General features: G+C 48.2%; 1 protein-coding gene across 3 annotated transcripts in view; it reads left to right on the top strand.

Moving 5' to 3' along the window:
• LOC140395746 (glutamine-rich protein 2-like) overlaps positions 1-12,922 on the top strand; it is a 342,552-nt gene that overhangs the window by 266,832 nt on the left and 62,798 nt on the right. For all 3 annotated transcript variants that reach the window (XM_072483896.1, XM_072483897.1, XM_072483898.1), the window contains exons 9-11: positions 5,339-5,542; positions 7,200-7,322; positions 9,078-9,125. In XM_072483896.1, coding sequence (XP_072339997.1) covers positions 5,339-5,542; positions 7,200-7,322; positions 9,078-9,125 — 375 coding nt within the window. The remainder of the gene's footprint in view (positions 1-5,338; positions 5,543-7,199; positions 7,323-9,077; positions 9,126-12,922) is intronic.

Raw genomic sequence — 12,922 nt, 5'->3', positions numbered from 1 at the left:
GGGATATCGGGAAGTGTGGGATATGGAGCGGATATCGGGAAGTGTGGGGTACGGAGGGGATATCGGGAAGTGTGGGGTATGGAGGGGATATCGGGAAGTGTGGGATATGGAGGGGATATCGGGAAGTGTGGGATATGGAGGGGATATCGGGAAGTGTGGGATATGGAGGGGATATCGGGAAGTGTGGGATATGGAGGGGATATCGGGAAGTGTGGGATACGGAGGGGATATCGGGAAGTGTGGGATACGGAGCGGATATCGGGAAGTGTGGGATATGGAGGGGATATCGGGAAGTGTGGGATACGGAGGGGATATCGGGAAGTGTGGGATACGGAGGGGATATCGGGAAGTGTGGGATATGGAGGGGATATCGGGAAGTGTGGGGTATGGAGGGGATATCGGGAAGTGTGGGATATGGAGGGGATATCGGGAAGTGTGGGATACGGAGGGGATATCGGGAAGTGTGGGATACGGAGGGGATATCGGGAAGTGTGGGATATGGAGCGGATATCGGGAAGTGTGGGATACAGAGGGGATATCGGGAAGTGTGGGATACGGAGGGGATATCGGGAAGTGTGGGATATGGAGGGGATATCGGGAAGTGTGGGATATGGAGGGGATATCGGGAAGTGTGGGATATGGAGGGGATATCGGGAAGTGTGGGATATGGAGGGGAATGTGGATAGTGCGGGTTATCCTTTGAAGATGTAACTAGTGGAGTTGACCAGGGAGACCTGGTGGATGTGGTTTATTTAGACTTTCAGAAGGCTTTCGACAATGTGATGTAACGCGATTTGGAAGGTCTAATACAGGCAGGGAATATACAGTAAATACGCAGAAACCTGAAGAGTATTGACAGTCGGAGAGATCTAGGAGTACAGGTCCACAGGTCACTGAAAGGGGCAACACAGGTGGAGAAGGTAGTCAAGAAGGCATACGGCATGCTTGCCTTCATTGGCCGGGGCATTGAGTATAAGAATTGGCAAGTCATGTTGCAGCTGTATAGAACCTTAGTTAGGCCACACTTGGAGTATAGTGTTCAATTCTGGTCGCCACACTACCAGAAGGATGTGGAGGCTTTAGAGAGGGTGCAGAAGAGATTTACCAGGATGTATGTCCGTGTAAAAAGCCTTGGGATTTTCCTTAACCCTATTTGCTAATGACTTTTCGTGACCTTTCTTAGCCCTCCTGACTCCTTGCTTAAGTTCCTTCCTACTTTCCTTATATTCCACACAGGCTTCGTCTGTTCCCAGCCTTCTAGCCCTGACAAATGCCTCCTTTTTTTTTTGGACGAGGCCTACAATATCTCTCGTTATCCAAGGTCCCGAAAATTGCCGTATTTATCCTTCTTCCTCACAGGAACATGCCTGTCCTGTATTCCTTTCAACTGACATTTGAAAGCCTCCCACATGTCAGATGTTGATTTACCCTCAAACATCCGCCCCCAATCTAGGTTCTTCAGTTCCTGCCTAATATTGTTATAATTAGCCTTCCCCCAATTTAGCACATTCATCCTCGGACCACTCTTATCCTTGTCCACCAGCACTTTAAAACTTACTGAATTGTGGTCACTGTTCCCGAAATGCTCCCCTACTGAAACTTCTACCACCTGGCCGGGCTCATTCCCCAATACCAGGTCCAGTACCGCCCCTTCCCCAGTTGGACTGTCTACATATTGTTTGAAGAAGCCCTCCTGGATGCTCCTTACAAACTCCGCCCCGTCTAAGCCCCTGGCACTAAGTGAGTCCCAGTCAATATTGGGGAAGTTGAAGTCTCCCATCACCACAACCCTGTTGTTTTCACTCTTTTCCAAAATCTGTCTCCCTATCTGCTCCTCTATCTCCCACTGGCTGTTGGGTAGCCTGTAGTAAACCCCCAACGTTGTGACTGCACCCTTCTTATTCCTGATCTCTACCCATATAGCCTCACTGCCCTCTGAGGTGTCCTCCTGCAGTACAGCTGTGATATCCTCCCTAACCAGTAGCACAACTCCGCCACCCTTTTTACATCCCTCTCTATCCCGCCTGAAACACCTAAATCCTGGAACGTTTAGCTGCCAATCCTGCCCTTCCCTCAACCAGGTCTCTGTAATGGCAGCAACATCATAGTTCCAAGTACTAATCCAAGCTCTAAGTTCATCTGCCTTACCCGTAATACTTCTTGCATTAAAACATATGCACTTCAGGCCACCAATCCTGCTGTTTTCAGCAACATCTCCCTGTCTGCTCTGCCTCAGAGCCACACTGTCCCTATTCCCGAGTTCTCCCTCAATGCTCTCACCTTCTGACCTATTGCTCCCGTGCCCACCCCCCTGCCATACTAGTTTAAACCCTCCCGTGTGACACTAGCAAACCTCGCGGCCAGGATATTTATGTCTCTCCTGTTTAGATGCAACCCGTCCTTCTTATACAGGTCCCACCTGCCGCGGAAGAGCTCCCAGTGGTCCAGATAATGGAAACCCTCCCTCCTACACCAGCTGTTTAGCCACGTGTTTATCTGCTCTATCTTCCTATTTCTAGCCTCACTGGCACGTGGCACATGGAGTAATCCCGAGATTACAACCCTAGAGGTCCTCCTGTCTTTTAACTTTCTGCCTAGCTGCCTGAACTCCTGCTGCAGGTCCTCATGCCCCTTCCTGCCTATGTCGTTAGTACCGATATACAAAGAACAAGAACAAAGAAATGTACAGCACAGGAACAGGCCCTTCGGCCCTCCAAGCCCGTGCCGTCCATGCTGCCCGACTAAACTACAATCTTCTACACTTCCTGGGTCCGTATCCCTCTATTCCCATCCTATTCATGTATTTGTCAAGATGCCCCTTAAATGTCACTATCGTCCCTGCTTCCACCACCTCCTCCGGTAGCGAGTTCCAGGCTCCCACTACCCTCTGTGTAAAAAACTTGCCTCGTACATCTACTCTAAACCTTGCCCCTCTCACCTTAAACCTATGCCCCCTAGTAATTGACTCCTCTAGCCTGGGGAAAAGTCTCTGACTATCCACTCTGTCTATGCCCCTCATAATTTTGTAGACCTCTATCAGGTCGTCCCTCAACCTCCGTCGTTCCAGTGAGAACAAACCGAGTTTATTCAACCGCTCCTCATAGCTTATGCCCTCCATACCAGGCAACATTCTGGTAAATCTCTTCTGCACCCTCTAAAGCCTCCACATCCTCCTGGTAGTGTGGCGACCAGAATTGAACACTATACTCCAAGTGTGGCCTAACTAAGGTTCTATACAGCTGCAACATGACTTGCCAATTCTTATACTCAATGCCCCGGCCAATGAAGGCAAGCATGCTGTATGCCTTCTTGACTACCTTCTCCACCTGTGTTGCCCCTTTCAGTGACCTGTGGACCCGTACTCCTAGATCTCTCGGACTTTCAATACTCTTGAGGGTTCTACCATTCACTGTATATTCCCTACCTGCATTAGACCTTCCAAAATGCATTACCTCACATTTGTCTGGATTAAACTCCATCTGCCATCTCTCCGCCCAAGTCTCCAAACAATCTAAATCCTGCTGTATTCTCTGACAGTCCTCAGCACTATCCGCAATTCCACCAACCTTTGTGTCGTCTACAAACTTACTAATCAGACCAGTTACATTTTCCTCCAAATCATTTATATATACTACAAACAGCAAAGGTCCCAGCACTGATCCCTGCGGAACACCACTGGTCATAGCCCTCCAATTAGAAAAGCATCCTTCCATATGTACCACGACCTCTGCCTGTTTGCCCTCCCCCTCAGGATAGCCGCTACCCGTTCAGAGACATCCTGGACCCTGGCATCAGGAAGGCAACATACCATCCTGGAGTCTCTTTCACGTCCACAGAAGCGCCTATCTGTGTCCCTGACTATAGAGTCTCCTATGACTATTGCTCTTCTGCGCTTTGACCCTCCCTGCTGAACATCAGAGCCAGCCGTGGTGCCACTGCTCTGGCTGCTGCTGTTTTCCCCTGATAGGCTATCCCCCCCGACAGTATCCAAAGGGGTATACCTGTTTAAGAGGGGGACAACCACAGGGGATTCCTGCACTGACTGCCTCACCCATCTGTCTGCCTGCACCTTGGATGTGACCACATCTCTATAACTCCTATCTATGACGCTTTGTCGTAGTCGAATAATTGTGCCTGGGTCCCGACCATCTCTTGCTCTAAGTCAGTGACATAACTATCTGTATAACTCCTTCTGGGTCAGACTAGGAGCAGCTGGACATGATTGAGGATCAGTGGAATTTGCCTGTCCACTGGGCACTATCCATTCTGGTGTGCACAGGTACCATCCTAGTTTTAAAAAAATATATATATTTATTAAAGTTTTTTAACAGAATTTTTCTCCCTTACAAACAATAACCCCCCCCCCCCCCACCCCCCGTAACAAAAAAAAACGAGAAATCGCACAGAGCAAGATATATACATGGCAAAATGATATATTTACACAGCTTTGTACACTGGCCCTCACCCGTACGTGCCAGTTTCCCCAACCCTTCATGTTATCTCTTGCTCATCCACCCTCCCAGGCTGTCCCCCCTCCCCCTCGCCCCCCCCCCCTCCCAGGACGTCCCCTCCACCCCCCCCCCCCCCCCCCAAGGTTGCTGCTGCTGCTGACCGACCTTCCTCTAACGCTCCGCGAGGTAGTCTAGGAACGGTTGCCACCGCCTGTAGAACCCCTGCGCAGACCCTCTCAAGGCGAACTTAATCCTCTCCAACTTTATGAACCCAGCCATATCATTTATCCAGGCCTCCAGGCTGGGGGGCTTCGCCTCCTTCCACATTAGCAAGATCCTTCGCCGGGCTACTAGGGACGCAAAGGCCAGAATGCCGGCCTCTTTCGCCTCCTGCACTCCCGGCTCGTCCACTACTCCAAATATTGCTAGCCCCCAGCTTGGCTTGACCCGGACTTTCACCACCTGAGATATTGCTCCCGCCACTCCTCTCCAGAACCCCTCCAGTGCCGGGCATGACCAAAACATATGGACATGGTTCGCCGGGCTCCCTGAGCACCTTCCACATCTGTCCTCTACCCCAAAGAACCTACTCAACCTCGCCCCCGTCAAGTGCGCTCTGTGGACCACCTTAAATTGTATCAGGCTGAGCCTGGCACACGAGGAGGAGGAATTAACCCTACCCAGGGCATCAGCCCACAGACCTTCCTCGATCTCCTCCTCCAGCTCCTCCTCCCATTTACCCTTCAACTCTTCTACCAGCGCTTCCCCCTCTTCTTTCAACTCCTGGTGTATTTCCGACACCTTGCCCTCCCCGACCCATTACCATCCTAGTTTTAATCGTTGCTCTGTTGCAGGATGGGATTACTGATTCTGTGCTTCTTCCACAGTTAAACAAGTTAGGGCCAGTCCTGGAGAAAATCATGAGTTCTTCCTGTGCTCTGCTGGGTATGAGCCTGGGCCTGGAGGTGGAGGCTACCTGTCCTGTCTGCAGTTTGGATGTCAGTCAAGATGCCAGCAATCTGTGTCAGAGATTTCAGAAACTGCAGGGCACAGTGAACACCCTGGTCGACTCAACGGGAGACATTGCGAAGGTATATGGCAGCAGCTCAGCTGAGCAGGATTATTCAACAAATCCGCTTCGGACGACAGACATCACCTCTGCTGTTAGTTCTCCTCCAGCCAAACAGAAACGTTATTGGTGACAGGAACCTTGTTGTAGGCCTGTTGGGATATTAATAGGCAGTTAATGTGGAATATTGCTGACTGTGATGAAATTGTGCTGGAGATGTGAACCTCTCACTGTGTAGTCAGCTGTACTGGAACAAAGCCAACAGACATCCCACACACATCTGAAGAATCATAGAATGTGTTAAACCCCCACGGGATCGACGGGGCCGACCCGATTAACCTCCCCGTGAGCCTCGAGTACGAGCTCCCCGTCAGCGGGCTGCTGATCTCAGGACCATCAACACCAGCCCAGGTCGGGGTCGGGGTGCAGAGTCCTCCCGACTGCGACTGTTATTTATAACCTTCTTCCAGTAAATAAACCTTGTTTTTGACTCTCCTTTCCAAATTCCTTCATGTTTACTAATGAATTATGGCGCACAGACGCCAGACATTCAACCGCATTGTACATTTTGGACTCCTGGAGAAAGTTGTGTAATCAGTCCCACTTTGTCCTGCTCTGTCCCCGGTGTAAGCTTCCCGCTTGATCAGTACCATCTGACAATTATTACTGATCTGCTTCCACCGCCCTTGCAGCCAGTGCCTTCCGATCAGAATTCAATTGTCGGATGAGAGATCCCCTCACCTCCCCCTCTGGGCTTATATTTAAAATCTGTCTGATAATTGATCCTCCTGCCAATATAACCGTTGCTCCTTATTTATTTGACGGCAGGTATTGAGTATTGGAACATCTCTATCAAATCTTTACTTCATCTTTTCTGTTTCAAGGAGAAAATTCTCAGCTCCTCCTGTCTCTCCATGTTTGACAAAGTTCGGCTCACTCTATTAATAAAGCCAATGACCTGAACGTTTTTCTATCATCTGCCCCATTTTTCATGCCAAATTTAAAGGTTTCTATACCTGCATTCCCATCACTCTCTCTGCCTCGACACCTTTTTAAAATTGTACCGTTTAATTTATATTGTCTCTCCTTAATGTTCAGAACAGAATACATCACTGTGTTAATTTTCATCTGTTGTGTGTTTGCTCATTCCGCCCACCTGCCTATGCCCTCCTGATATTCTTTTTCTATCCTCCTCGTCTCCATGTCATCTAAAATCTCTGCCACGTGCCCCCAAGTTCAGGTTCTTACAGCCAGAAGAGTAGGTGTCCTAACACAGTTCCATCCAGTCAGATAAAAAACTGTTCAATACTTTCTGTCACTGAGTCCATTTCCTACCATTGCCGACACTTTCCATTCAATCCCCTGGGTAGCATTTTTCATGATAAATAAATTGAGCAGCATTTTATCACCTGCTAAGGAAGCATTTCAACACGATTGTTGGCACCATCTCTCCACAGACAACCAGATCCAGGCCAGAGCAGAATGCGATCAGGGGGATAATAAACGAGCACCGGGGAGGAGTATGCACACAGTCCATTACCATCCAGCTTCCTGTCCCCCATCCACACACCCCTCACTCCCAAATTTACACCCTCCTCTCGGGCCATCTCCCTTCTCCTCGCCCCCTTCTCTGCACAATGCTGCCGTGTCTTCAGCTCCAGTTCTTTCCATTGTTGCAGGATTTGGAACTGCAGAGCCAGCTCCAGGATAACATTTTGCAGCTACAGGGAGAATGCGAGCGGCTCAATCAAACTACCAGCCAACTGTTACAGGGCGATCAACTGCACCAGAAAAATATTGAGGTGGGTGACTCAGAGAATCAACTGAATGCTTCCATCATCTTGTGTGTTGAGGTCTACAAAATTATGAGGGGCATAGACAGAGTGGATAGTCAGAGACTTTTCCCCAGGGTAGAGGAGTCAATTACTAGGGGGCATAGGTTTAAGGTGAGAGGGGCAAGGTTTAGAGTAGATGTACGAGGCAAGTTTTTTTACGCAGAGGGTCGTGGGTGCCTGGAACTCGCTACCGGAGGAGGTGGTGGAAGCAGGGACGATAGTGACATTTAAGGGGCATCTTGACAAATACATGAATAGGATGGGAATAGAGGGATACGGACCCAGGAAGTGTAGAAGATTGTAGTTTAGTCAGGCAGCATGGTCGGCACGGGCTTGGAGGGCCGAAGGGCCTGTTCCTGTGCTGTACTTTTCTTTGTTGTTCTTTGTTCACAGAAAGAGTTGGATTGGGTTCCATGGGGGTCTGAGGGTGAAATGTTGTTGCTTCCTGTGCACCAGTACAGAGTGCTTCCGATAAACAGCAGGCATTATCTGGATTTATAGAATGGAGTTTATGATGAGGACTCCAGGTTGTTCTGCGAACAGAACGTTGCCTGAGGTTTGTCATCAGTTTGTACAGCTATCACACAATTAAGATTCACACCTGCCACAAACTGGGGCTCTGGATTTGCAAACCCAGTGCTGAGTATTATTCTCAGTAATTGCTGAGTATTATTCTCAGTGGCTGCTGAGTATTATTCTCAGTGACTGCTGAGTCTTATTCTCAGTAATTGCTGAGTATTATTCTCAGTGGCTGCTGAGTATTATTCTCAGTGAGTGCTGAGCATTATTCCCAGTGAGTGCTGAGTATTATTCTCAGTGAGTGCTGAGCATTATTCCCAGTGAGTGCTGAGCATTATTCCCAGTGAGTGTTGAGCATTATTCCCAGTGAGTGTTGAGCATTATTCCCAGTGAGTGTTGAGCATTATTCCCAGTGAGTGCTGAGTATTATTCTCAGTGAGTGCTGAGTATTATTCTCAGTGAGTTCTGAGCATTATTCTCAGTGGGTGCTGAGTATTCTCAGTGGGTGCTGAGTATTCTCAGTGGGTGCTGAGTATTATTCTCAGTGGGTGCTGAGTATTCTCAGTGGGCGCTGAGTATTATTCTCAGTGGGTGCTGAGTATTATTCTCAGTGAGTTCTGAGCATTATTCTCAGTGGGTGCTGAGTATTCTCAGTGGGTGCTGAGTATTCTCAGTGGGTGCTGAGTATTCTCAGTGGGTGCTGAGTATTATTCTCAGTGGGTGCTGGGTATTCTCAGTGGGTGCTGAGTATTATTCTCAGTGAGTGCTGAGTATTATTCCCAGTGAGTGCTGAGCATTATTCTCAGTGAGTTCTGAGCATTATTCTCAGTGGGTGCTGAGTATTATTCTCAGTGGGTGCTGAGTATTATTCTCAGTGGGTGCTGAGTATTATTCTCAGTGAGTGCTGAGTATTATTCCCAGTGAGTGCTGAGCATTATTCTCAGTGAGTTCTGAGTATTATTCTCAGTGAGTGCTGAGCATTATTCCCAGTGAGTGCTGAGTATTATTCCCAGTGAGTGCTGAGTATTATTCCCAGTGGGTGCTGAGTATTATTCTCAGTGGGTGCTGAGTATTCTCAGTGAGTGCTGAGTATTATTCTCAGTGGGTGCTGAGTATTCTCAGTGGGTGCTGAGTATTATTTTTGATGGGTGCTGTCATCTGAATTTAATTTAATTTTCGCTAATTTGTCTTCTCCATTTTCAGGCTCTGACGGATTCTATAAGTCGTTTGGAGAGGAAGTGTATTGAAGAGGTGAGTTTTGACCAGATGCTGATGTTCCTGGGGTTTGTTTTGGGACCAGAGGTTTGCTGCTGTGAGGCTCTGAGATCGGGAACGGGATCAGGAACGTGAGCATTGTCGAAAGCAGACATTAGAGCAGCATTGTTGTGGCTGAGTGTGTGACGGTCATGGTTGGTCAGTACTCAGGTTGGGTATAAACTGTCTGTGAATAACTGTCCAATCCAGCTCACTTCCTTCCCCAAAACCTCTCCTGTACGTATTTACCCATTCCCTTCCTCAATGTTACTGATCACAGGCCCATTCCACATCCCAACAACTCTGTGTTTAACAGAAAACATTGTTCCAACTCTGGCCTGCTGTGACTGGTCAGTGACTGGGATGTTTACCCCCAGCTGCTGTACCGAAATCTCTCAGAATCTTGATCATAGCGATCAAATTTCCTCCCAATATTCTCTGCTCCAACAAAGGCAGATTTTACATTCTCTCATATAGAACACAGAACAATACAGCGCAGTACAGGCCCTTCGGCCCACGATGTTGCACCGAAACAAAAGCCATCTAACCTACACTATGCCATTATCATCCATATGTTTATCCAATAAACTTTTAAATGCCCTCAATGTTGGCGAGTTCACTACTGTAGCAGGTAGGGCATTCCACGGCCTCACTACTCTTTGCGTAAAGAACCTACCTCTGACCTCTGTCCTATATCTATTACCCCTCAGTTTAAAGCTATGTCCCCTCATGCCAGCCATTTCCATCCGCGGGAGAAGGCTCTCACTGTCCACCCTATCCAACCCCCTGATCATTTTGTATGCCTCTATTAAGTCTCCTCTTAACCTTCTTCTCTCCAACGAAAACAACCTCAAGTCCATCAGCCTTTCCTCATAAGATTTTCCCTCCATACCAGGCAACATCCTGGTAAATCTCCTCTGCACCCGCTCCAAAGCCTCCACGTCCTTCCTATAATGCGGTGACCAGAACTGTACGCAATACTCCAAATGCGTCCGTACCAGAGTTCTGTACAGCTGCAACATGACCTCCCGACTCCGGAACTCAATCCCTCTACCAATAAAGGCCAACACTCCATAGGCCTTCTTCACAACCCTATCAACCTGGGTGGCAACTTTCAGGGATCTATGTACATGGACACCTAGATCCCTCTGCTCATCCACACTTTCAAGAACTTTACCATTAGCCAAATATTCCGCATTCCTGTTATTCCTTCCAAAGTGAATCACCTCACACTTCTCTACATTAAACTCCATTTGCCACCTCTCAGCCCAGCTCTGCAGCTTATCTATATCCCTCTGTAACCTGCTACATCCTTCCACACTATCGACAACACCACCGACTTTAGTATCGTCTGCAAATTTACTCACCCACCCTTCTGCGCCTTCCTCTAGGTCATTGATAAAAATGACAAACAGCAACGGCCCCAGAACAGATCCTTGTGGTACTCCACTTGTGACTGTACTCCATTCTGAACATTTCCCATCAACCACCACCCTCTGTCTTCTTTCAGCTAGCCAATTTCTGATCCACATCTCTAAATCACCCTCAATCCCCAGCCTCCGTATTTTCTGCAATAGCCTACCGTGGGGAACCTTATCAAACGCTTTGCTGAAATCCATATACACCACATCAACTGCTCTACCCTCATCTACCTGTTCAGTCACCTTCTCAAAGAACTCAATAAGGTTTGTGAGGCATGACCTACCCTTCACAAAGCCATGCTGACTATCCCTGATCATATTATTCCTATATAGATGATTATAAATCTTGTCTCTTATAATCCCCTCCAAGACTTTACCCACTACAGACGTGAGGCTCACCGGTCTATAGTTGCCGGGGTTGTCTCTGCTCCCCTTTTTGAACAAAGGGACCACATTTGCTGTCCTCTGGCACTATTCCTGTAGCCAATGATGACATAAAAATCAAAGCCAAAGGTCCAGCAATCTCTTCCCTGGCCTCCCAGAGAATCCTAGGATAAATCCCATCAGGTCCCGGGGACTTATCTATTTTAAGCCTGTCCAGAATTGCCAACACCTCTTCCCTACGTACCTCAATGCCATATATTCTAATAGCCTGGGTCTCAGCATTCTCCTCCACAACATTATCTTTTTCCTGAGTGAATACTGACGAAAAATATTCATTTAGTAACTCGCCGATCTCTTCAGACACCACACACAACTTCCCATCCCTGTCCTTGACTGGTCCTACTCTTTCTCTAGTCATTCGCTTATTCCTGACATACCTATAGAAAGCTTTTGGGTTTTCCTTGATCCTACCTGCCAAATACTTCTCATGTCCCCTCCTTGCTCGTCTTAGCTCTCTCTTTAGATCCTTCCTCGCTACCTTGTAACTATCCATCACCCCAACTGAAACTTCACACCTCATCTTCACATAGGCCTCCTTCTTCCTCTTAACAAGAGATTCCACTTCCTTGGTAAACCACGGTTCCCTCACTCGACGCCTTCCTCCCTGCCTGACCGGTACATACTTATCAAGAACACGCAGTAGCTGATCCTTGAACAAGCCCCACTTATCCAGTGTGCCCAACACTTGCAGCCTACTTCTCCACCTTATCCCCCCCAAGTCACGTCTAATGGCATCATAATTGCCCTTCCCCCAGCTATAACTCTTGCCCTGCGGTGTATACTTATCCCTTTCCATCCTTAACGTAAACGTCACCGAATTGTGGTCACTGTCCCCAAAGTGCTCTCCTACCTCCAAATCCAACACCTGGCCTGGTTCATTACCCAAAACCAAATCCAACGTGGCCTCGCCTCTTGTTGGCCTGTCAACATATTGTTTCAGGAAACCCTCCTGCACACACTGTACAAAAAACGACCCATCTATTGTACTCGAACTATATCTTTTCCAGTCAATATTTGGAAAGTTAAAGTCTCCCATAATAACTACCCTGTTACTTTCGCTCTTATCCAGAATCATCTTTGCCATCCTTTCCTCTACATCCCTAGAACTATTAGGAGGCCTATAAAAAACTCCCAACAGGGTGACCTCTCCTTTCCTGTTTCTAACTTCAGCCCATACTACCTCGGAAGAAGAGTCCCCATCTAGCATCCTCTCCGCCACCGTAATACTGCTCTTGACTAGCAGTGCCACACCTCCCCCTCTTTTGCCTCCTTCTCTGAGCTTACTAAAACACCTAAACCCCGGAACCTGCAACATCCATTCCTGTCCCTGCTCTATCCATGTCTCCGAAATGGCCACAACATCGAAGTCCCAGGTATCAACCCTGCTGCCAGTTCCCCTACCTTGTTTCGTATACTCCTGGCATTGAAGTAGACACACTTCAAACCACCTACCTGAACACTGGCCCCCTCCTGCGACGTCAAATCTGTGCTCCTGACCTCTATACTCTCATTCTCCCTTACCCTAAAACTACAATCCAGGTTCCCATGCCCCTGCTGCATTAGTTTAAACCCCCCCAAAGAGCACTAACAAATCTCCCCCCCAGGATATTTGTGCCCCTCAGGTTCAGATGTAGACCATCCTGTCTGTAGAGGTCCCACCTTCCCCAGAAAGAGCCCCAGTTATCCAGAAATCTGAATCCCTTCCGCCTTCACCATCCCTGTAGCCATGTGTTTAAAAGCTCTCTCTCCCTATTCCTCATCTCACTATCACGTGGCACGGGCAACAACCCAGAGATAACAACTCTGTTTGTTCTAGTTCTGAGCTTCCATCCTAGCTCCCTGAAAGCCTGCCTGACATCCTTGTCCCCTTTCCTACCTATGTCGTTAGTGCCAATGTGGACCACGACTTGGGGCTGCTTCCCCTCCCCC

The sequence above is a fragment of the Scyliorhinus torazame genome, chromosome 18, assembly GCF_047496885.1.
Source record: "Scyliorhinus torazame isolate Kashiwa2021f chromosome 18, sScyTor2.1, whole genome shotgun sequence".
NCBI lineage: Eukaryota > Metazoa > Chordata > Chondrichthyes > Carcharhiniformes > Scyliorhinidae > Scyliorhinus > Scyliorhinus torazame.
Note: the sequence above shows the minus strand (reverse complement) of the source record. Positions and strands in the feature narration are given on the sequence as shown.